Consider the following 24,837-nt stretch of genomic DNA (forward strand, 5'->3'; position numbering starts at 1 on the left):
TTAGGAACAAATTAGAGATTAGGAATGAATGATGTCATATACTCTCTACTCGCTAGAGCGCAGTGGTGTAAAGGTCTTAAGTAAAAAATACTTTAAAGTTCTACGTAAGTTTTTTGGGGTATCTGTACTTTACTATTTATATTTTTTGACTACTTTTACTTCTACTTCACTACATTCCTTAAGAAAATATTGTAATTTTACTCCATACATTTTACTCCATACATTTTTACTCCAGACACCCAAAAGTACTAGTTACATTTTGAATGCTTAACAGGACAGGAAAATGGTCCAATTCACCCACTTATCAACAGAACATCCCTGGTCATCTACTGCCTCTGATCTGGCGGACTCACTAAACAGAGAACATCCCTGGTCATCTACTGCCTCTGATTTGGCGGACTCACTAAACAGAGAACATCCCTGGTCATCTACTGCCTCTGATTTGGCGGACTCACTAAACAGAGAACATCCCTGGTCATCTACTGCCTCTGATTTGGCGGACTCACTAAACAGAGAACATCCCTGGTCATCTACTGCCTCTGATTTGGCGGACTCACTAAACACACATCCTTCATTTTTAAATGATGTCTGAATGTTGGAGTGTGCCCCTGGCTGTCCTTAAATATATACAAAACAAGAAAATGGTGCTGTCTGGTTTGTTTAATATAAGAAATTTGTAATGGTTTATACTTTAACTTTCACTTTTGATACCTTTGTATATTTCAGCAATTACATTTACTTTTGATACTTTTAAGTATATTTTTAATCTAATACTTTTAAACTTTTACTCAAGTAGAAGTTTGCTCTGTGTCTTTTACTTTTACTTGAGTCATTTTCTATTAAGGTATCTTTACTTTTACTCAAGTATGACAATTGGGTACTTTTTCCACCACTGGCAGTATGTGTAATAGTAATAATTTGGTGGGTGCTTATATTTGTCCTATTTCACACATGTACAAGTATGTATTGAAAATGTTTTTTTTTTGCATATCTCCCTGAGACATTCTCTGAGAGTGGGGTCATGGCCAGGGTCTGCTTATCAATAACAACCTTGTAGCAATTAGGGTTAAGTGACTTGCTCAAGGGCACATCGACCGATTTTTCACCTTTTTGGCTCGGGATTTGAAATAGTGACCTTCCGGTAACTGGCTCAAACCGAGAGAGCGAGAGAGAGCGAGAGAGAGAGTGTGTGTGTGTGTGTCCCCTCAGTGGCCAGATAACAGAACAGACAGAATGTCTCTAAACACAGACGAAGAGGCAGAATGTACGAGAAATTAATATTTCTTTATTTTTCTCTCTCTACTTGGTTATTTAATTCTTCCTCTCTTCTTCTTCTCTCTCTATCCCACCTCTATCACTCCCTTGCCTCTTTCTCTCCCTCCCTCATTCCAAGGACGCCCCTATGTGTGTGTGTGTTTGTGTGTGTGTGTGTGTTGAGGCAGGTCTGGGCAGAGTCGGCATGTCTGTGTGACTGTGGGGTTTGATGGTTTGGTGGGTTTAGACGCCCCAAAGCACACACTCATCGCTGACTCTCACCATCATCGTTCTCATCCGACATTATCCACGGGCAACACTCAGGTAGGACAATCTCCATTAAATGGTGGGGTGAGGGGGCAGAGGGAGACAGAGGGCGAGGAAGGGACGGAGAGAGAAATGGACAGATGGAGAGAGAGAGGGGGGGGGGGGGGGGGGGATAAAGCGTAGGTACTGTGAGAGTGATCTGTGATTGACTTTCTCCTCTGCTCTAATCTGTAGTGTGAATAAGCAAGGGGAAAGTGTGTGAGAGAAGTGAGAGATAAAGGGAAATAGGGATAGAGATCTCTCACACATGGTGTCTTGTTGCTGTAGGGAATGTTTTTCAGACTACACACACACACGCACAAGTAGGTGTTTACAGACTGTAGTTGAGTACCAAGCAAGTTCTCACATGCAGGAATAAAGCTAACCACACACACACCCTAACCAGAGCTTCCTCTGACCAGGGGGAAAGCAGGCATGGAGTCAGGGTCTGAAAGAAATGCTGGACTGGATTCTGAACCCAGGGTGAAGGCTGGTCTGGAGTCAGGGTCTGAAAGAAATGCTGGACTGGATTCTGAACCCAGGGTGAAGGCTGGTCTGGAGTCAGGGTCTGAAAGAAATGCTGGCCTGGATTCTGAACCCAGGGTGAAGGCTGGTCTGGAGTCAGGGTCTGACATAAATGCTGGCCTGGATTCTGCACCCAGGGGGAAAGCAGGACTGGAGTCTGGTGAGAATTGGATTCCAGAAGATGTGGCTCAATGGCTGGATCACATTGGAGTGTCCAACGAGCCCGAGCATGACGGAGGTAGTCTACACATGCCCCCCCCCCCCCCCCACCACCCACCTCTCTCCCTGTGTGTGTGTGTGTGTGTGTGTGTGTGGTTTTGTTTATCAAACCTTGTGGGGACCTGAAATCCTCAAAAATCCCCACAAGGATAGTAAAACAAGGAAGCTTCCCACATCCCCACGAGGACAAAGGCTATTTTAAGCTTAGGGGTTAGGGTTAGGGTTAGGGTTAGGGTTAGGGTTAGGGTTAGAATTAGGGTTAGGGTTAGGGGTTAAGGTTAGGATTAGGGGTTAAGGAAGATCGTAATGGAAGTGGAAATCAATTTTAGGTCCCCACTAGGTTAGAAAAATAAGTGTGTGTGTGTGTGTGTGTGTGTGTGTGTGTGTGTGTGTGTGTGTGTGTGTGTGTGTGTGTGTGTGTGTGTGTGTGTGTGTGTGTGTGTGTGTGTGTGTGTGTGTGTGTGTGTGTGTGTGAAAAGAAGGCTCTGAAAAATATTACCTGTAACAAAACACCAGGTGAGACAGAGTTAGGTAGAGCTCTCTTTCCATCCCTAAATCACCATCAGTTTTACAGTTGAACCTAACTGAATCCATTTGGTTTTTCTTGGGGTCGTGACATCATTGGAACCCTATATCCTGGGGTTGAACTATGACCCCTGATTAGAGCCTTTCCGATTGGTATTGGTGAAAGGGCCCAGGGAAGAAAATGGCGGAAGCGGATGTTCTGTTTGAATAAGATGGCGTGAGTAGAGATGAGAGTGAGACAAATTGGATTACAGAGGCGAATTCAAAAGGAAATAAGATAAGTCAAGTGGTTGTGGAATCAAACAAATCCAAGCCTGGTTCAGTCTTTTTCTGGTCAGAGTAAGGGTTTTGGATCTATGTCGTTATCTGGGAGATCCATTTGAAGCCTCTATAGAAATTGAGGTGGCATCGATGAGAGTAATGAGAAGAGCGTGCTCTGCGCCTCAAGAAGATATGGGATTGGAGTGTGTTGTTTGGGGATCTTTTTATTTATTTATATATATATATATATATATATATATATATATATATATATATTTGAACTTTTACCCCTTTTTCTCCCCAATTTTGTGGTATCCAATTGGTAGTTATAGTCTTATCTAATCGCTGCAACTCTCGTACGGACTTCGGGAGAGGCGAAGGTCGAGAGCCAAGCGTCCTCCGTAAAAACAACCCAACCAAGCCGCACTGCTTCTTGACACAATGCCAGCTTAACCCGGATGCCAGCTGCACCAATGTGTCGGAGGAAACGTGTGTGGATCTTTGAAGCAGGGCGTCTCTGTAGACAAGGAATATTATCTAGTGTCTCTACTCCTACTGCCATTACCTGATCCAATTCCTCACGTATATGCTGTATCCTGGCGCTAGAAGTAAATACAAAGGATACCGTATATATGTGAAGAATTGGATCAAGTGGTTGATGCATGCAAACTGACCCACATAAGAGCTGTCCAGCATGTCTCCTATCCGGAAGCAGTGAGACGAGTGGAAGAAAGGAGTGGAGTTGAAGAACTAATGGTAGCAGGAGTAGAGACACCAGAGAATATTCCTTGTCTGCAGAGGGATTCTGACATGTTGCATGTTAAAAGAAGGTGGACTTTGTAGCATTTACTGCATTGGTTATCAACTGCACAGTGCGAACAGAGAGGACATCGGAGAAAACAGGCATCATTGTGAGTGTGGCTGAGTGTTTATTAGGACTCAAGGATTTTACAGCAGAGGTATTACAAGGAATCCTGTTGATGAATGCTCCATCGTCACAGGCCCCGAGCTTGTTCAGGAGGGGATCTGAACTGTGCCTGAAGGAGTGGGGTGTTTGTTTATTCATGTTTTGTATGATGTGGGGTCTACCGCCCAATGGAATATTTTTTGTTTTAATACAGTAGGTGGCAGCAATACATCATTTGGTGTAGTCTGTCATAAAACCTTAATTAATAAGAAGAAGAAGACCCCTGGTTATTAACTTGCGGGCGCTAGGACCCCAGCACGCCCCCCTGAACTGCAGGTCTTGCGTTGTCATTCCGCTCATGCCAGAACGAACGGTCCGGGGCTGATTATGATCGCGCTACTGTCGCTGACCCACTGCTGTTTGCGCCTCTGCCCGAATCTGCTTTTCTGAAAGCCGGTGGAGTCAGCATCAAGACCGGTTGCACCATTAGCGTGCGGAGAGAAGTTTCTCAACACGACCGGTCATTTAGTACCGAGGTAAACGTTTATGCCTGTATAAGGGAAAGAAGTGCGCGAGGTCAGCTTTCTTACAGCATGTGATGTTTTGGTCAGTTCAATCCACGCGCTCCTTGCGGCACGCACAGACTCATTGAGCTGTCTCAAATTTTGTAGGGCCGTCTCTGACCGGCTTTCGGGAAGTAAACTTGCCTAAATAACTTTTGGGTGTTTGTCTTCAAAGTGTGCATAGCGGCTTGGTCGCAGTTATAACTGACTACATAGTGCTGGCATTTGGCTCTGGTTCTATTTCGTTCCGTAATGTGTCAGTTCAGTTGTCTATTTCTGTCCTTTAGTGTGTCAGAGTTCTATTTCGGTCTGTTAGTGCAGGGTTTCCCAAACTCGGTCCTGGGGCCCCCCCTGGGTTCACGTTTTGGTTTTTGCCCTAACACTACACAGATGATTTAAATACCAACTCATCATCAGCTTTGATTATTTGAATCAGTTAACTAAACATGAACGGGGGGCAGGACCGAGTTTGGGAAACGGGGGGCAGGACCGAGTTTGGGAAACGGGGGGCAGGACCGAGTTTGGGAAACGGGGGGCAGGACCGAGTTTGGGAAACCCTGGGTTAATGTGTCAGTTGTCCAGTAGGTCACAACAGCAAGCTTGCTATGCATATGGTTCAAATATTCTCTGGACATCTTCCACATTTTACTGTGTGTGTGTCTCAGAGGACAGGCAATAGTTGGACATGTGGTTGAGTCTGTTTGCTTTGAGAGGTACTGGAGGGAAACACCAGGATGGGAATGCTGAGGACAGCAGATGACCAGACAGTGTTGTCTCCTGAGAACTAGGCACTAACACTCACCTGGTCCCTAACCTATTATAACTTAGAAGTACAAACAACTATTTATGTTTTGTTTCTTTTCCAGGTCTCTCTTTGTACCATAGTTTCCCAGGAGTCTTTGCACTGGAGGACGTCGTACAGTGCCCCCCAGAAACAGTCCCCTTCTCCATCAACAATGACCCCACCTCAATGACCACTCATCCACTGTCAGTGTCCATCCATCCCACCCATCGCACCTCCACACCTGCCAGGGAACCAGGTACACTAGCAGTTAGGGGGAGATAAGCTAGGCCTTAGGCATTATTCAACGGAAATTGACCTCTGACCCATGCTGTTTCCTATGTGATGCAGCCTTGGCGTTTGTGTCCCACCCCTGTGTGAGCGCCATGCGAGGAGAGGAGGAGGAGGGCGGGAATCTTCTCTCAAGCACCATACAAGAACAAACCAGCTACGGAGGAGGAGGAGAGGGAGGATGGGGGCCTCAGAGTGACAACCTGAACCCCATGCAGCCCTCCCAGGTGGCCTCCCCACCCCTGCTGCAGCAGCCGCCCAGCAGTACAGACTGTAGCGGCGCCCCCACCTCAGACAGCCAACTACCACCTTACCCCCTTACCTTCCCTCACCGCCCACTAGCTCACCCCCAGTTCCCCCAGTTGCGCTGGGCTCGGCAGGAGCCTCAGGGGCAGGAGCAGCAGGCTGACGGTAGCTCCGTGGAGAAACATGGACCCCCCCAGCCCCCTCTCCCTCATCCCCAACCCTCCCTCCAGCCCAGTTTAGAGGAGCTGCCGAGCTATGAGCAGGCCAAGGCCCAGACCCAGGGACAACACCACTACCAGGACCAGCTGTATTATACACTGGAGGACCAGGAGAGCCTGCCTAGCCCCTCTCACACCCCAGACAGCCAGCTCTCAGCCTGGACCAGCTTAGCTCCTAACAGCTCCTCTGAGACCTCTAGCCCTGACACCAACACTGACCCCTCTCCTTTCCCCAGCCCCAGCCCACCCCTGGGCCCTCAGCAAGGCTTTATGAGTGATGGGGATGAGGCTGAGGGTTTGTCTATCTGGGGTGGAGGGGCCAATGGAGACTCTGCTCTGAGGGAACTGAAGCAGGGTCATGTGTATTCCCTCAGCCAGAGGATCCTCCAAATCAGCATTGAGACCAATGGAACTAGTAACCTTCCCTCTAGCAACCCCTCCCCCAGTTACCCCCCACCCCTAAACATAACCCCACTCACAGGATCAGTAGACCCCCGCGGACCCCCACCAGAGTACCCCTTCAAGCCCACTCAGCCGCCCTCCTGCTCCCCCTTAGGGAAACCCCAGCCCCCCTCCTCTCATTCTGAGCTGGGCCCTCCCTTCATTGACTCCCCCTCTTCCACAATAATGGACTGGTCCACAGTCCAGCCAACCAGAGCTGAGAGCAACCCCCCACCTGAGTACCAGAGCAGGCGACACCACCCCGGGGCCCTAGGGGGTCCCTCAGTCCAGTACCACCACAGTCCCACACCCTCCCAGACCCACACCTCCACCCTTCTCCCCAACATCCAGGCCCAGACTTCTACCCGTGTCTCTCAGCTCCAACCTCAGCCTCAACAACCTTCCCCAGGCCCCTCCGGTGTGGAGGTGGTCATGGCAGCCAAGGTGCAGCAGATGGTCCAGCTGCTGTGTGAGGAGAACCAGACTCTGAGACACGAGCTGCTGACACACAGAGAGAAGGCCTCCAAACTGCACTGGGTATGAGGGAGTTTGTATGTGACTGTATAACTGATTCACTATAACCTTATAGGCCCATTACAGTCAATATTTTAATGTTTTGTGTGTTTTATATCATATTGTACAACAGCTGATAAAATTAACACTGTAAAAGTGTGAACACATTTGATCATTGTTATTTCCTGATAGTTGCTGGTTGAAAATACAATCTGCACAGGACCTTATAATCAGCAGTTTTGGCTTTCCATGGTGACATCACCATGTGGTAAATTGATTAATAGACCAATAACAAATAGTTCCAAACCTCTCTGCCAATAACAGCTACGTTTCAGTTTTCCCCTCCCCGTTTAGACCACTCCCAGACAGTCCTAGCTGAATTCTTGCTTGAGAAATGGTTTTGCTATAAAGATATTTTTGAACATTTGATTGGAACTATATCACGGTAAGGTACTTAATTGTTACCCAGAAATGATTTGATATTGATATAAAAACGGCTTCATACCAGGGTTTAACAACCCCCCCCCCCCCCGCGCTTCACATTTTTGTACTAACCCTAAACTGGCACACCTGATTCAATTAGTCAACTAATCATCCACCCTGCCTTAAAGCATTAGGGGAAGAAACATATCTGACCCTATTTCAGTCTTTTCTACGAACTACTCTTCCTTGTACTGCAGTTAGAGGAGGAGCTCCAGAGGATCTCTGAAGAGTATGATTGGCTGATGAAGAGCTCGTCAAAGAGGGAGGGACTGGACCGAACCATGAGATGCAAACTGGAGGGGGAGATTAGACGCCTGACTGTCTTCAACAGAGACCTGAGAGGTAGGACAGGAGGGAGGGACCTGTAAAAGGATGTTGAAAACAAAGTAAATAATTGGGTCCTTAAAGTGCCGTCACCCTTTTTTCAACCTTCTTCTTAGCTGTATGTTTGGGATTTGGGTCATTTTGACCAATAAGTTGTGTTAATAGAAGAAAGAGGAGTTGAACATGTTCATCTATGTTGTATGACTATGTTATGACTGTGTCATGTCTGTGTATGACTGTGCCATGTCTGTGTATGACTGTGCCATGTCTCTGTATGACTGTGCCATGTCTCTGTATGACTGTGCCATGTCTCTGTATGACTGTGCCATGTCTCTGTATTTATTCATTTTACCTTTATTTAACCAGGTAGGCTAGTTGAGAACAAGTTCTCATTTGCAACTGCGACCTGGCCAAGATAAAGCATAGCAATTCGACACATACAACAACACAGAGTTACACATGGAATAAACAAAACATACAGTCAATAATACAGTAGAACAAAAGAAAACAAAAAGTCTATATACAGTGTGTGCAAATGAGGTAAGATAAGGGAGTTAAGGCAATAAATAGGCCATGGTGGGAGAGTAATTACACTATAGCAATTAAACACTGGAATGGTAGATGTGCAGAAGATGAATGTGCAAGTAGAGATACTGGGGTGCAAAGGAGCAAGATAAATAAATAAATATTGTATGGGGATGAGGTGTAACGGTTGTCCTCCTCCTCTTCGGACGAAGAGGAGGAGTAGGGATTGGACCAAAGCGCAGCGTTGTTGTACGACATGATATTTATTAAACAAGACGAAAACTAAACACACTTGAGAATTTACAAAATAATAAACGAAGTCAACAGACCTGAACAAACGAACTTACATATACACGAAGAACGCATGAACAGGTACAGACGACACAAACGAACGAACAAACGAAACAGTCCCGTGTGGTGCACAGACACAGACACGGAAGACAATCACCCACAAACAAACAGTGTGAACAGCCTACCTTTATATGGTTCTCAATCAGAGGAAACGTCAAACACCTGTCCCTGATTGAGAACCATATAAGGCTAATTACAATGACCTAAACATAGAAACACAAAACATAGAATGCCCACCCCAACTCACGCCCTGACCAACTAAACACATACAAAAATAACAGAAAACAGGTCAGGAACGTGATAGAACCCCCCCCTCAAGGTGCGAACTCTGGGCGCACCCCTAAAACTCAAGGGGAGGGTCTGGGTGGGCATCTGTCCGCGGTGGCGGCTCCGGCGCAGGACGAGGACACCACTCCACCATTGTCTTTGTCCCCCTCCTTAGCGTCCTCCGAGTGGCGATCCTCGCCCCCAACCCTGGTCTAGGAACCTTCACACCGGTCCCCCCTAGATAACTCAGGACATAGAGGTAGCTCAGGACAGAGAGGTAGCTCAGGACAGAGAGGTAGCTCAGGACAGAGAGGTAGCTCAGGACAGAGAGGTAGCTCATGACAAAGAGGTAGCTCAGGACAGAGAGGCAACTCCGGACTACTGGCAGCTCCAGACTGAGTGGCAGCTCCAGACTGAGTGGCAGCTCCGGACTGAGTGGCAGCTCCGGACTGTAGGGCAGCTCATGACTGTAGGGCAGCTCATGACTGTAGGGCAGCTCATGACTGGAGGGCAGCTCATGACTGGAGGGCAGCTCATGACTGGAGGGCAGCTCATGACTGGAGGGCAGCTCATGACTGGAGGGCAGCTCATGACTGGAGGGCAGCTCATGACTGAAGGGCAGCTCATGACTGGAAGGCAGCTCATGGCTGGCTGGCGGCTCTGGCGGATCCTGGCTGGCTGGCGGCTCTGGCTGCTCATGACTGGCTGGCGGCTCTGGCTGATCCTGTCTGGCGGAAGGCTCTGGCTGATCCTGTCTGGCGGAAGGCTCTGGCTGATCCTGTCTGGCGGAAGGCTCTGGCTGATCCTGTCTGGCGGAAGGCTCTGGCTGATCCTGTCTGGCGGAAGGCTCTGGCTGATCCTGTCTGGCGGAAGGCTTTGGCTGCTCCTGTCTGGCGGAAGGCTCTAGCGGCTCCTGTCTGGCGGAAGGCTCTAGCGGCTCCTGTCTGGCGGACGGCTCTGAAGGCTCATGGCAGACGGGCGGCTTTGCAGGCTCAGTACAGACGGGCATTTCATGCGGCACTTGGCAGACGGACAGGTCAGACGGCGTTGGGCAGACGGGCAGTTCAGGCGCCGTTGGGCAGACGGGCAGTTCAGGCGCCGTTGGGCAGACGGGCAGTTCAGGCGCCGTTGGGCAGACGGGCAGTTCAGGCGCCGCTGGGCAGACGGGCATTTCAGACGCCGCTGGGCAGACGGCAGACTCTGGCCGGCTGAGGCGCACTGTAGGCCTAGTGCGTGGTGCCGGAACTGGAGGTACCGGGCTAAGGACACGCACCTTCAGGCTAGTGCGGGGAACAACAACAGGGCACACTGGACTCTCAAGGCGTACTATAGGCCTGGTGCGTGGTACCGGCACTGGTGGTACCGGGCTGAGGGCACGCACATCAGGGCGAGTACGGGGAGAAGGAACAGTGCGTACAGGGCTCTGGAGACGCACAGGAGGCTTGATGCGTGGTGCCGGAACTGGAGGCACTGGACTGGAGACACGCACCACAGGGAGAGTGCGTGGAGGAGGAACAGGGCTCTGGAGATGCACTGGAAGCCTGGTGCGTGGTGTAGGCACTGGTGGTACTGGGCTGGAGCGGGGAGGTGGCGCCGGAAATACCGGACCGTGCAGGCGTACTGGCTCCCTTGAGCACTGAGCCTGCCCAACCTTACCTGGTTGTATGCTCCCCGTCGCCCGACCAGTGCGGGGAGGTGGAATAACCTGCACCGGGCTATGTAGGCGAACCGGGGACACCATGCGTAAGGCTGGTGCCATGTAAGCCGGCCCGAGGAGACGCACTGGTGGCCAGATGTGTAGAGCCGGCTTCATGGCACTTGGCTCAATGCTCAATCTGGCCCGGCCGATACGAGGAGCTGGTATGTACCGCACCGGGCTATGCACACGTACAGGAGACACCATGCGCTCTACTGCGTAACACGGTGTCTGCCCGTACTCTCGCTCTCCACGGTAAGTACAGGGAGTAGGCGCAGGTCTCCTACCTGACTTCGCCACTCTCCCTTTTAGCCCCCCCCCAAGACATTTTTGGGGTTTACTTTCGGGTTTCCTACCGCGTCTTCGTGCTGCCTCCATTCGCCGGTATCCCTCCTCGCACTGCGCCAGAGAATCCCAGGCGGGCTCCGGCACTCGCCCTGGGTCGATCGCCCACCTGTCGATCTCCTCCCACGTAGTGTAGCCCAGATCCTTCTCCTGCTTCCGAGCTAGCTCCTCAAAACGCCGCCTCTCTGCTTTCGCTGCCTCCAGCTCAGCTTTGGGGCGGCGATATTCTCCTGGTTGAGCCCAGGGTCCCTTTCCGTCCAATATTTCCTCCCAAGTCCACGAGTCCTGTTTTTTTGGCCGCTGTTGCTGGTTCCTCTCACGCTGCTTGATCCTTGTTTGGTGGGTGATTCTGTAACGGTTGTCCTCCTCCTCTTCGTCCGAAGAGGAGGAGTAGGGATTGGATCAAAGCGCAGCGTTGTTGTACGACATGATATTTATTAAACAAGACGAAAACTAAACACACTTGAGAATTTACAAAATAATAAACGAAGTCAACAGACCTGAACAAACGAACTTACATATACACGAAGAACGCATGAACAGGTACAGACGACACAAACGAACGAACAAACGAAACAGTCCCGTGTGGTGCACAGACACAGACACGGAAGACAATCACCCACAAACAAACAGTGTGAACAGCCTACCTTTATATGGTTCTCAATCAGAGGAAACGTCAAACACCTGTCCCTGATTGAGAACCATATAAGGCTAATTACAATGACCTAAACATAGAAACACAAAACATAGAATGCCCACCCCAACTCACGCCCTGACCAACTAAACACATACAAAAATAACAGAAAACAGGTCAGGAACGTGACATGAGGTAGGTAGATAGATGGGCTATGTACAGGTGCAGTGATCTGTGAGCTGCTCTGACAGCTGATGCTTTAAGCTAGTGAGGGAGATATGAGTCTCCAGCTTCAGAGATTTTTGCAGTTCGTTCCAGTCATTGGCAGCAGAGAACTGGAAGGAAAGACGACCAAAGGAGGAATTGGCTTTGGGGGTGACCAGTGAGATATACCTGCTGGAGCGCGTGCTACGAGTGGGTGCTGCTATGGTGACCAGTCAGCTGAGATAAGGCGGGGCTTTACCTAGCAGACTTGTAGATGACCTGGAGCCAGTGGGTTTGGCGACGAGTATGAAGCGAGGGCCAACCAACGAGAGCGTACAGGTCGCAATGGTGGGTAGTGTATGGGGCTTTGGTGACAAAACGGATGGCACTGTGATAGACTGCATCCCGTTTGTTGAGTAGAGTGTTGGAGGCTATTTTATAGATGACATCACTGAAGTCGAGGATCGGTAGGATGGTCAGTTTTACGAGGGTATGTTTGGCAGCGTGAGTGAAGGATGCTTTGTTGCGTTATAGGAAGCCAATTCTAGATTTAATTTTTGATTGGAGATGCTTAATGTGAGTCTGGAAGGAGAGTTTACAGTCTAACCAGACACCTAGGTATTTGTAGTTGTCCACGTATTCTAAGTCAGAGCCGTCCAGAGTAGTGATGCTGGACGGGCGGGCAGGTGCGGGCAGGGATCGGTTGAATAGTATGCATTTAGTTCTACTTGCGTTTAAGAGCAGTTGGAGGCCACGGAAGGAGAGTTGTATGGCCTTGAAGTTTGTCTGGAGGTTAGTTAACACAGTGTCCAAAGAGGGGCCAGAAGTATACAGAATGGTGTCGTCTGCGTAGAGGTGTACCAGAGAATCACCAGCAGCAAGAGCAACATCATTGATGTATACAGAGAAGAAAGTCGGCCCGAGGATTGAACCCTGTGGCACCCCTATAGAGACTGCCAGAGGTCTGGACAACAGGCCCTCCGATTTGACACACTGAACTCTATCAGAGAAGTAGTTGGTAAACCAGGCGAGGCAATCATTTGAGAAACAGTATGACTGTGCCATGTCTCTGTATGACTGTCATCTGTGTATGACTGTGTCATGTCTGTGTATGACTGTGTCATGTCTGTGTATGACTGTGTCATGTCTGTGTATGACTGTGTCATGTCTGTGTATGACTGTGTCATGTATGTGTATAACTGTCATGTCTGTGTATGACTGTGTCACGCCTGTGTATGACTGTGTATGACTGTGCTACGTCTCTGTATGACTATCATGTCTGTGTATGACTGTGTCACATCTGTGTATGACTGTGCCATGTCTGTGTATGACTGTGTCATGTCTCTGTATGACTGTGTTATGTCTCTGTATGACTGTGCCATGTCTCTGTATGACTGTGCCATGTCTCTGTATGACTGTGTCATGTCTCTGTATGACTGTCATGACTGTCATGTCTGTGTATGTCTGTGTATGACTGTGTCACGCCTGTGTATGACTGTATCACGCCTGTGTATGACTGTGCCACGTCTGTGTATGACTATCATGTCTGTGTATGACTGTGCCATGTCTGTGTATTACTATGTTATGTCTGTGTATGACTGTTATGTCTCTGTATTACTTTGTTAAGTCTGTGTATGTCTGTGTATGACTGTGTCACGCCTGTGTATGACTGTATCACGCCTGTGTATGACTATCACGCCTGTGTATGACTGTGTCACGTCTGTGTATGACTGTGTCACGTCTGTGTATGACTGTGTCACGTCTGTGTATGACTGCCACGTCTGTGTATGACTGCCACGTCTGTGTATGACTGTGTCACGTCTGTGTATGACTGTGTCACGTCTGTGTATGACTGTGTCACGTCTGTGTATGACTGTGCCACGTCTGTGTATGACTGTGTCACGTCTGTGTATGACTGTATCACGCCTGTGTATGACTGTGTCACGTCTGTGTATGACTGTCATGTCTGTGTATGACTGTGCCACGTCTGTGTATGACTGTGCCACGTCTGTGTATGACTGTGCCACGTCTGTGTATGACTGTGCCACGTCTGTGTATGACTGTCACGTCTGTGTGTGACTGTGTCACATCTATGTTATGTCTCAGATCGCCTGGAGACTGCCAATCAACAGCTAGCGTGCTGTGAGCCAGAAGGAGAGGAGGATGGACATGCTGCTGAGCTTAGTAAGTGTGTGTGTTTGTGTCTGTATTTGTGGTGTTGATGAGTGTTTGTGTGTTTGTGCTGTTGATGAGTGTTTGTGAGTGGGAATGAGGACACACCCAGCATTTAGGTTTTCTTCTCTTTTCTCCACCACTCCCTCTCTTCCCAGGCTAAATTCAGCACACATACAATTATCCCATTTCCTTTTAGCCACACACACACACACACACACACACACACACACACACACACACACACACACACACTTTTATTAGAGAGTCAGTGTGAATACAGACAGTGACCTCGTCTGGCCTGGAAACCCAAACAGAGAGGAACAGAGAGAACTTTCTCCTCCTGACCACCACCTTTCTCACATTATCACACTCTCACGCTCTATCTCCCTCCCTCTCTCTCTCTCTCTCTTTCTCCCTCTCTCTCTCTCTCTCTCTCCCTCCCTCTCTCTCTCTCTCTCTTTCTCCCTCCCTCTCCCTCTCTCTCTCTCACGCTCTATCTCTCTCTCTCTCTCTCTCTCTCTCTCTCTCTTGCGCTCTATCTCCCTCCCTCTCTCTCTTTCCCACTCACTCTCTCTCTCTCTCTCTTTCCCACTCACTCTCTCTCTCTCTCTCTTTCCCACTCACTCCCTCTCTCTTCCACTCCCTCTCTCTCTCTCTTTCCCACTCACTCCCTCTCTCTTCCACTCCCTCTCTCTCTCCCACTCCCTTTCTCTTCCACTCCCCTCTCTCCCACTGCCTCTGTCTCTCTCTCGCTCTCTCCCACTGCCTTTCTCTCTCTCTCTCTCTCTCTCTCTCTCCCACCACTCCCTCTCTCCCCATTTCTCTCCCTCCCTGGGCACCATGAGAGAGGAGAGGAAGTGTTTGTTGTATTTCACTGGGCTGTCTGGTATGTAACACCAGGAATGAGGGATAGAGTGGGGAGGGAGAGATAAAGAGAGGGGGAGGCCAGTAGAGACAGGCAAAGGGAGGGAAAGGGGGGATATCTTATAGCATTTTTAGGACAGGTGCTCTTTCAACTTGTCAGCCCCCCCCCCCCACAAACTACCCAAATACTCTGCACCATACCTCCTCCCCTCCTCCCTTTACACACACCTGTCTTTCTCCCCTCTTCCGCATGTGTGTGACATGTTAACCCAGAGACAAAGGGGAATGATCTGGTCTGTGCTGGGAATGCAGCCTCAGCAGATTCCACTACCCCCCCCCCCCCCCCCCCCCCCTTAATCCACCATCCCCCACCCAACACACATCCACCCCTACCTAGAGTTTGGTCAACTGTAGAGCTGGATGCAATGTTGCTACCTCTGAACATTCCAGTCATGAGGAGTATCGGGTTCTCTAATTCTAACTTTAAAGGGTTAGTAAGTCTGATTTGAGCATTTTTTCTCTTATCTTTTATCTTCCCCCTTTCCTTCTCTCTGTTTTCTCACTGTCTCTCAGGGGATGGACTGATAGAGAAAGAGCGTTTGGAGGAAGAGGTGGAGAAGCAGCAGCGGAGGGCAGAGAGACTGGAGTCAGCTCTGAGCAGCGCCCAGCAGAGAGCACTACACTTAGAGGAGGAGGTATACATCACGTCACGGTATATCACATTACGTCACGGTATATCACGTCACGGTATATCACGTCACGGTATATCACATTACGTCACGGTATATCACGTCACGGTATATCACATTACGTCACGGTACATCACGTCACAGTATATCACATTACGTCACGGTATATCACATCACGGTATATTACATTACGTCACGGTATATCACGTCACGGTATATCACATTACGTCACGGTATATCACGTCACGGTATATCACATTACGTCACGGTATATCACATTACGTCACAGTATATCACATCACGTCACAGTATATCACATTACGTCACGGTATATCACGTCACGGTATATCACATTACGTCACGGTATATCACATTACGTCACGGTATATCACGTCACGGTATATCACATTACGTCACAGTATATCACATCACGTCACAGTATATCACATTACGTCACGGTATATCACGTCACGGTATATCACATTACGTCACGGTATATCACATTACGTCACGGTATATCACGTCACGGTATATCACATTACGTCACAGTATATCACATTACGTCACAGTATATCACATCACGTCACAGTATATCACATTACGTCACGGTATATCACATCACGGTATATTACATTACGTCACGGTACATTACATCACGTCACGGTATATCACATTACGTCACAGTACGTCATTCATTCAGACACTTATTCACACACCATATACACATACAGATCAATCCAACATACTGTATCTGTGTCCATTCCTCCCTGGTCTCTGTGTGTGTGTGTGTGTGTGTGTGTGTGTAGCTGCGTGTGAAGTGTGTGTATGCGGCGCGTGTGGAAGGGTTGCAGCATGCTGTGGTGCAGTTGCAGACGGCGTGTGAGAAGAGAGAGCAGCTTGAGAGACGCCTGCGCACACGGCTGGAGAGAGAGCTACACACACTGCGCACGCAACAGGTACCACACATAACGCTCTCTTGGCGGGTCATAACAATGTCATAACAGGTCATATGCTATTTGTTAATGCATACAAGTGGGTCTGGATTGTCCTAAATCTGTTTCATTTTTTACATATGTCTCTTCCTTCTTCCACACCTCCGCCTCACTCTCCTCCCCTCAGAGAGTGTGTGGGGGTGTGCTTGGGACCACTGGGCCAGGTGGGGGTGGGGGTGTAGGGGAGGGCAGTGCCCATGCTCTGAGGGAGCTGCTGAGGCAGAGGGAGGAGAGGGTTCTGGCTCTAGAGGCTGACTCTACCCGTTGGGAACAGAAGTACCTGCAGGAGAACGCCATGAGACACTTTAACATGGAGACTGCTGCTACAGCCAACACACACAGGTACACACACATCCCAACAGGTCACTCATGCACACAGGTACACACACATCCCAACAGGTCACTCATGCACACAGGTACACACACATCCCAACAGGTCACTCATGCACACAGGTACACACACATCCCAACAGGTCACTCATGCACACAGGTACACACACATCCCAACAGGTCACTCATGCACACATGTACACACACATCCCAACAGGTCACTCATGCACACAGGTACACACACATCCCAACAGGTCACTCATGCACACAGGTACACACACATCCCAACAGGTCACTCATGCACACAGGTACACACACATCCCAACAGGTCACTCATGCACACAGGTACACACACATCCCAACAGGTCACTCATGCACACAGGTACACACACATCCCAACAGGTCACTCATGCACACAGGTAGAGATGGCGCTGCAGTGGATAGAAGCTGTTTTACACGGGCTCCTGACCAATTCCGCTGTTTTTTTTTTATGCTGATCTTAACATTTTTTGTACATTATATCTCTGCCATAATTTCCTATGACCGAAAACAGCTTCTTGAGATCGACGGCACAAAAGAGGCAGGCAAACCGGCATCCTGACGAGTATGTCTGGTGAATCTAATAATCCTCCTCTACCCTCCGTTCTGTTGGTGAATGTACAGTCACCAGAGAACAAACTGGACGAGCTCCGTTCGAAACTATCCTGTCAGTGGGACCCGAAGAACTGTAATATGTTTCTGGGAGTCGTGGCTGAACAAGGACATTGATAATATACGTCTCGCTGGCTTTTCTGTGCGTTGTCAAGACCGGTCGGCAGCCTCGGGTAAGATGAGGCGGGAGTGGTGTTAACAGCTGGTGCACAAACTCTAATGGTAAGGAAGTCTCGAGTTTTTGCTAGCCTGAGTTAAAATACATCATGATAAGCTGCAGACTGTACTAACTACCAACAGAGTTAAAATACATCATGATAAGCTGCAGACTGTACTAACTACCAACAGAGTTAAAATACATCATGATAAGCTGCAGACCGTACTAACTACCAACAGAGTTAAAATACATCATGATAAGCTGCAGACTGTACTAACTACCAACAGAGTTAAAATACATCATGATAAGCTGCAGACCGTACTAACTACCAACAGAGTTAAAATACATCATGATAAGCTGCAGACCGTACTAACTACCAACAGAGTTAAAATACATCATGATAAGCTGCAGACCGTACTAACTACCAACAGAGTTAAAATACATCATGATAAGCTGCAGACCGTACTAACTACCAACAGAGTTAAAATACATCATGATAAGCTGCAGACCGTACTAACTACCAACAGAGTTAAAATACATCATGATAAGCTGCAGACCGTACTAACTACCAACAGAGTTAAAATACATCATGATAAGCTGCAGACCGTACTAACTACCAACAGAGTTAAAATACATCATGATAAGCTGCAGACCGTACTAACTACCAACAGAGTTAAAATACATCATGATGGGGCCTCCCGGGTGGCGCAGTGGTCTAGGGCACTGCATCGCAGTGCTAACTGCGCCACCAGAGTCTCTGGGTTCGCGCTCTGTCGCAGCCGGCCGCGACCGGGAGGTCCGTGGGGCGACGCACAATTGGCATAGCTTCGTCCGGGTTAGGGAGGGTTTGGCCGGTAGGGATATCCTTGTCTCATCGCGCTCCAGCGACTCCTGTGGCGGGCCGGGCGCAGTGCGCGCTAACCAAGGGGGCCAGGTACACGGTGTTTCCTCCGACACATTGGTGCGGCTGGCTTCCGGGTTGGAGGCGCGCTGTGTTAAGAAGCAGTGCGGCTTGGTTGGGTTGTGCTTCGGAGGACGCATGGCTTTCAACCTTCGTCTCTCCCGAGCCCGTACGGGAGTTGTAGCGATGAGACAAGATAGTAATTACTAGCGATTGGATACCACGAAAATTGGGGAGAAAATGGGATAAAATTTAAAAATAAATAAATAATAATAAATAAAAATACATCATGATAAGCTGCAGTCCGTACTAACTACCAACAGAGTTAAAATACATCATGATAAGCTGCAGACTGTACTAACTACCAACAGAGTTAAAATACCCCATGATAAGCTGCAGACCGTACTAACTACCAACAGAGTTAAAATACATCATGATAAGCTGCAGACTGTACTAACTACCAACAGAGTTAAAATACATCATGATAAGCTGCAGACCGTACTAACTACCAACAGAGTTAAAATACATCATGATAAGCTGCAGACCGTACTAACTACCAACAGAGTTAAAATACATCATGATAAGCTGCAGACCGTACTAACTACCAACAGAGTTAAAATACATCATGATAAGCTGCAGACCGTACTAACTACCAACAGAGTTAAAATACATCATGATAAGCTGCAGACCGTACTAACTACCAACAGAGTTAAAATACATCATGATAAGCTGCAGACCGTACTAACTACCAACAGAGTTTTTATCTATATATTTCCAAGCTGTCTATATACCTCCTCAAACCGATGCTGGCACTAAGACCACACTCAATCAGCTGCATAGGGCCATAAGCAAACAAGGAAATCCACACCCTGTGCCAGCGCTTCTCATGGCCAGTGATTTTAATGCAGGGAAACTGAAATCTGTGTGACCTCATTATCACCAGCATGTTACCTTTGCAACTAGAGGTGACAAAACTCTAGATCACCTCTACTCCACACACAGAGAGGTGACACAACTCTAGATCACCTCTACTCCACACACAGAGAGGTGACAAAACTCTAGATCACCTCTACTCCACACACAGAGAGGTGACACAACTCTAGATCACCTCTACTCCACACACAGAGAGGTGACAAAACTCTAGATCACCTCTACTCCACACACAGAGAGGTGACACAACTCTAGATCACCTCTACTCCACACAGAGAGGTGACAAAACTCTAGATCACCTCTACTCCACACACAGAGAGGTGACAAAACTCTAGATCACCTCTACTCCACACACAGAGAGGTGACACAACTCTAGATCACCTCTACTCCACACACAGAGAGGTGACACAACTCTAGATCACCTCTACTCCACACACAGAGAGGTTCACAACTCTAGATCACCTCTACTCCACACACAGAGAGGTGACACAACTCTAGATCACCTCTACTCCACACACAGAGAGGTTCACAACTCTAGATCACCTCTACTCCACACACAGAGACACATACAAAACTCTAGATCACCTCTACTCCACACACAGAGAGGTGACAAAACTCTAGATCACCTCTACTCCACACACAGAGACACATACAAAACTCTAGATCACCTCTACTCCACACACAGAGGTGACAAAACTCTAGATCACCTCTACTCCACACACAGAGACACATACAAAACTCTAGATCACCTCTACTCCACACACAGAGAGGTGACACAACTCTAGATCACCTCTACTCCACACACAGAGAGGTGACACAACTCTAGATCACCTCTACTCCACACACAGAGAGGTGACACAACTCTAGATCACCTCTACTCCACACACAGAGAGGTGACACAACTCTAGATCACCTCTACTCCACACACAGAGAGGTGACACAACTCTAGATCACCTCTACTCCACACACAGAGAGGTTCACAACTCTAGATCACCTCTACTCCACACACAGAGAGGTGACACAACTCTAGATCACCTCTACTCCACACACAGAGAGAAGACACAACTCTAGATCACCTCTACTCCACACACAGAGAGGTGACACAACTCTAGATCACCTCTACTCCACACACAGAGAGGTTCACAACTCTAGATCACCTCTACTCCACACACAGAGAGTTGACACAACTCTAGATCACCGGGGCGGCAGGTAGCCTAGTGGTTAGAGCGTAGAGGCGGCAGGTAGCCTAGTGGTTAGAGCGTTGGGCCAGTAATCAAAATGTTGTTAGATCAAATTCCTGAGCTGACAAGGTAAAAATCTCTTGTTCTGCCCCTGAACAAGGCAGTTAACCCACTGTTCCCCAGTAGGCCGTCATTATAAATAAGAATTTGTTCTTAACTGACTTGTCTAGTTAAATAAAGGTTCAACAAAAAAACAATTACTCCACACACAGAGAGGAATACTGTACATAGCTAACACGCCCTCCCTTTGGCTAATCTGACCATAACTATATCCTCCTGATTTCTGCTTTAAAAACAAAAGTAAAACAGGAGGTACCAGTAACGTGCTCTATACAGAAGTAGTCTGATGAAGCGGATGCTAAGCTAAAGGACTGTTTCCCTAGCACAGACTGAAATATGTTCTGGGATTCAACGGATAACATTGAAGAGTTTACCACATCAGCCACAGGTATCATTAATATGTGCATCGACAACGTTGTCCCCACAGTGACCATACGTACATATTCCAACCAGAAGCCATGGATTACAGGCAACATCCGCACTGAGCTAAATGGTAGAGCTGCCGCTTTCAAGGGGAGGGACACTACTCCAGACGCTTATAAGAAATCCCACTACGACCTCTGACGAGCCATCAAACAGGCAAAGCGTCAATACAGGACTAAGATCGGATCTTACTACACCAGCTCTGACGTCTGTCAGATGTGGCAGGGCTTGCAAACTATCACTGGTTACAAAGGGAAACCTAGCTGTGACCAGACCAACGAAATGCCTTCTACCAGCTGTTCCGGACGACTGGGATCTCGCTCTCTGTAGCCAATGTGAGTAAGACCTTTAAACAGGTTAACATTCACAAGGTTGTGTGTGTGTGTGTGTGTGTGTGTGTGTGTGTGTGTGTGTGTGTGTGTGTAGGGACCCCTTGGTGGTGCACTCTCGCAGTGGTAGCTACAGTGAGATGACGGGCTGCACACTGTGTCAGGAGGATGATGTACAGCAGGCTACCAGACGCTGCAATGACATGGAGCACAGGTACACACAAACACACACACACACATATATATATATATATAGAGTTGAAGTCGGAAGTTTACATACACCTTAGCCAAATACATTTAAACTCAGTTTTTCACAATTCCTGACATTTAATCCTAGTAAAAATTCCCTGTCTTAGGTCAGTTAGGATCACCACTTTATTTTAAGAATGTGAAATGTCAGAATAATAGTAGAGAGAATTATTTATTTCAGCTTTTATTTATTTCATCACAATCCCCGTGGGTCAGAAGTTTACATACACTCAATTAATATTTGGTAGCATTGCCTTTAAATTATTTAACTTGGGTCAAACGTTTTGGGTATTCTTCCACAAGCTTCCCACAACAAGTTGGGTGAATGTTGGCCCATTCCTCCTGACAGAGCTGGTGCAACTGAGTCAGGTTTGTAGGCCTCCTTGCTCGCACACGCTTTTTCAGTTCTGCCCACAAATTTTCTATAGGAATGAGGTCAGGGCTTTGTGATGGCCACTCCAATACCTTGACTTTGTTGTCCTTAAGCCATTTTGCCACAACTTTGGAAGTATGCTTGGGGTCATTGTCCATTTGGAAGACCCATTTGAGACCAAGCTTTAACTTCCTAACTGATGTCTTGAGATGTTGCTTCAATATATCCACATCATTTTAATCCTCATGATGCCATCTATTTTGTGTGTGCACCAGTCCCTCCTGCAGCAAAGCACCCCCACAACATGATGCTGCCAGCCCTGTGCTTCACGGTTGGGATGGTGTTCTTCGGCTTGCAAGCCTCCCCCTTTTTCCTCCAAACATAACAATGATCATTATGGCCAAACAGTTCTATTTTTGTTTCATCAGACCAGAGGACATTTCTCAAAAAGAACAAACTTTGTCCCCATGTGCAGTTGCAAACCGTAGTCTGGCTTTTTTATGGCGGTTTTGGAGCAGTGGCTTCTTCCTTGCTAAGCGGCATTTCAGGTTATGTCGATACAGGACTCGTTTTACTGTGGATATAGATACTTTTGTACCTGTTTCCTCCAGCATCTTCACAAGGTCCTTTGCTGTTGTTCTGGGATTGATTTGCACTTTTCGCACCAAAGTACGCTCATCTCTAGGAGACAGAACGCGTCTCCTTCCTGGGCGGTACGACATCTGCGTGGTCCCATGGTGTTTATACTTGTGTACTATTGTTTGTACATATGAACGTGGTACCTTCAGGTGTTTGGAATTTGCTCCCAAGGATGAACCAGACTTGTGGAGGTCCCAAGTTTTTATTCTGAGGTCTTGGCTGATTTCTTTTGATTTTCCCATGATGTCAAGCAAAGAGGCACTGAGTTTGAATGTAGGCCTTGAAATACATCCACAGGTACACCTCCAATTGACTCAAATGATGTCAATTAGCCTATCAGAAGCTTCTAAAGCCATGACATAATTTTCTGGAATTTTCCAAGCTGTTTAAAGGCACAGTATGTAAACTTCTGACCCACTGGAATTGTGATACAGTGAAATAATCTGTCTGTAAACAATTGTTGGAAAAATTACTTGTGTCATGCACAAAGTAGATGTCCTAACCGACTTGCCAAAACTATAGTTTGTTAACAAGAAATTTGTGGAGTGGTTGATCTTGTCTAAAAGGCATCTTAATTGTTGATTTATTTGTATTGCTTCACTCTGTCTTTTAGTCAATAGGATCAAGGTTGTGTTTTCTGTGTTTGTGTACAGGATAAGGAACCTGTATGCCCAGCTGATAGAGAAGGATGCGTTGATAAAGGTTTTACAGCAACGGAACTCTCGCGGTGACCTCAGCGCCCTCCGCCCTGCCCGCTCCACCCCCTCCATCTCCTTAGCAACAGGACTGCACCCACGACAAGCTTCTCAGACAGACGAGAGGAAAGAGAGAAACCACCTCCCATCCCTCCCCTTCCTCTCTTCCCCACCTTCCTCTTTATCTACCACCTCCTCCCTCCCTTCCACTCTTGCTTTCTCATCCACCCTCCCCTACTCCACTACACCATCTTATTCATCCACCCTGCCTTTCTCCTCCACCCTGCCTCTCTCCTCCTCCCTTCAATTCTCTACACTCCCCCTCTCCTCCTCCCTTCAATTCTCTACCCTCCCCCTCTCCCTCCCCTCCACTCCTCTCCTGTCCTCCCATTCTAAGACGGGTAGTAGAGACAGCAGCACTCAGACTGACAAAGGTTCCGAGTCCCTCAAAGTCCTGCCCCTCCCCAGCAGAGCCTGGCTGGGATTGGCCAGGACCCAGAGGACAGGTGAGTGACAGCTAAGACTGAACAATCAAGGAACAGTGAACCCAGTCCAAAATGTAATGTAAAACTGACCCCTAGTTCAGCAACTAAATTCTAATGTTGGGTCTGATATTCTACATCTCTTCAGCTAAGTGTTCTTTCTGTCTCCATAGATAAGACTAGAGCCCAGCCCCCACACCTACCAGGCACAGACTTAGTGGAGATCCTTATCTAATGGACACGGTGGGGTCTTGTGAAGCTGCTGCTGAACAACTGAGGATGAAACAAACTAAAGTAATGATGGCTGACTGATAGACTAGTTGTGATGGAAACTGGAGGCTCATTGGATGGCAGAAAGAGAGAGAGAGAGAGATGGGGAAGACCTCTGTCCTGCTCTAAAAGTGTGCCTTTAGTCTGGTAAAGTTATTTTCAAGTTGTGTGTGTGTTTTTCTTCAGTTAAATGCATTTCAGAGGCAAGTTTGCTTTGTTGGAAAGCATGCATTTTCGTACAAATGAACGGTACAGAAAGATTAGATTTGTAAAACTTATTTCTGCTGAGAGTTAATATTGATTTCGTCCACAAAAACATTTCAAACTTCTTTGATTTGTAAATGGATTTTACTGTGCTGCGTGACAATGAATATAAACATGTACTCTGTCTCCCCCTGCTGTCAGTCTGTGTAACTTTGTTTTCTAATCAATTCATTGTATTACCTATCAACAATGTTGTATGTATGTATGTTGTTAAGGGCTGGAATAAAAGCCTGTTCACTGCTGA

General features: G+C 47.8%; 1 protein-coding gene across 4 annotated transcripts; it reads left to right on the forward strand.

Moving 5' to 3' along the window:
* The first annotated feature begins 1,238 nt into the window (after positions 1-1,238).
* On the forward strand, positions 1,239-24,837 carry amotl1 (angiomotin like 1). 4 transcript variants are annotated; one of them, XM_038982538.1, is made up of 12 exons: positions 1,239-1,578; positions 1,983-2,323; positions 5,427-5,600; positions 5,693-7,074; positions 7,731-7,875; positions 13,986-14,063; positions 15,492-15,613; positions 16,414-16,563; positions 16,727-16,941; positions 21,719-21,835; positions 23,536-24,083; positions 24,233-24,837. In XM_038982538.1, exons 2-12 carry the CDS (start codon positions 1,996-1,998, stop codon positions 24,292-24,294), a joined length of 3,321 nt encoding a protein of 1,106 aa, XP_038838466.1. In that variant the 5' UTR covers positions 1,239-1,578; positions 1,983-1,995; the 3' UTR covers positions 24,295-24,837. The 4 variants fall into 4 exon arrangements, with proteins under 4 accessions (XP_038838466.1, XP_038838469.1, XP_038838470.1 ...); XM_038982541.1 differs by lacking the exon at positions 1,983-2,323; XM_038982539.1 differs by lacking the exons at positions 1,239-1,578; positions 1,983-2,323 and adding an exon at positions 4,343-4,533.

The sequence above is a fragment of the Salvelinus namaycush genome, unplaced genomic scaffold (assembly GCF_016432855.1).
Source record: "Salvelinus namaycush isolate Seneca unplaced genomic scaffold, SaNama_1.0 Scaffold12, whole genome shotgun sequence".
In the NCBI taxonomy this organism is placed as follows: Eukaryota; Metazoa; Chordata; class Actinopteri; order Salmoniformes; family Salmonidae; genus Salvelinus; species Salvelinus namaycush.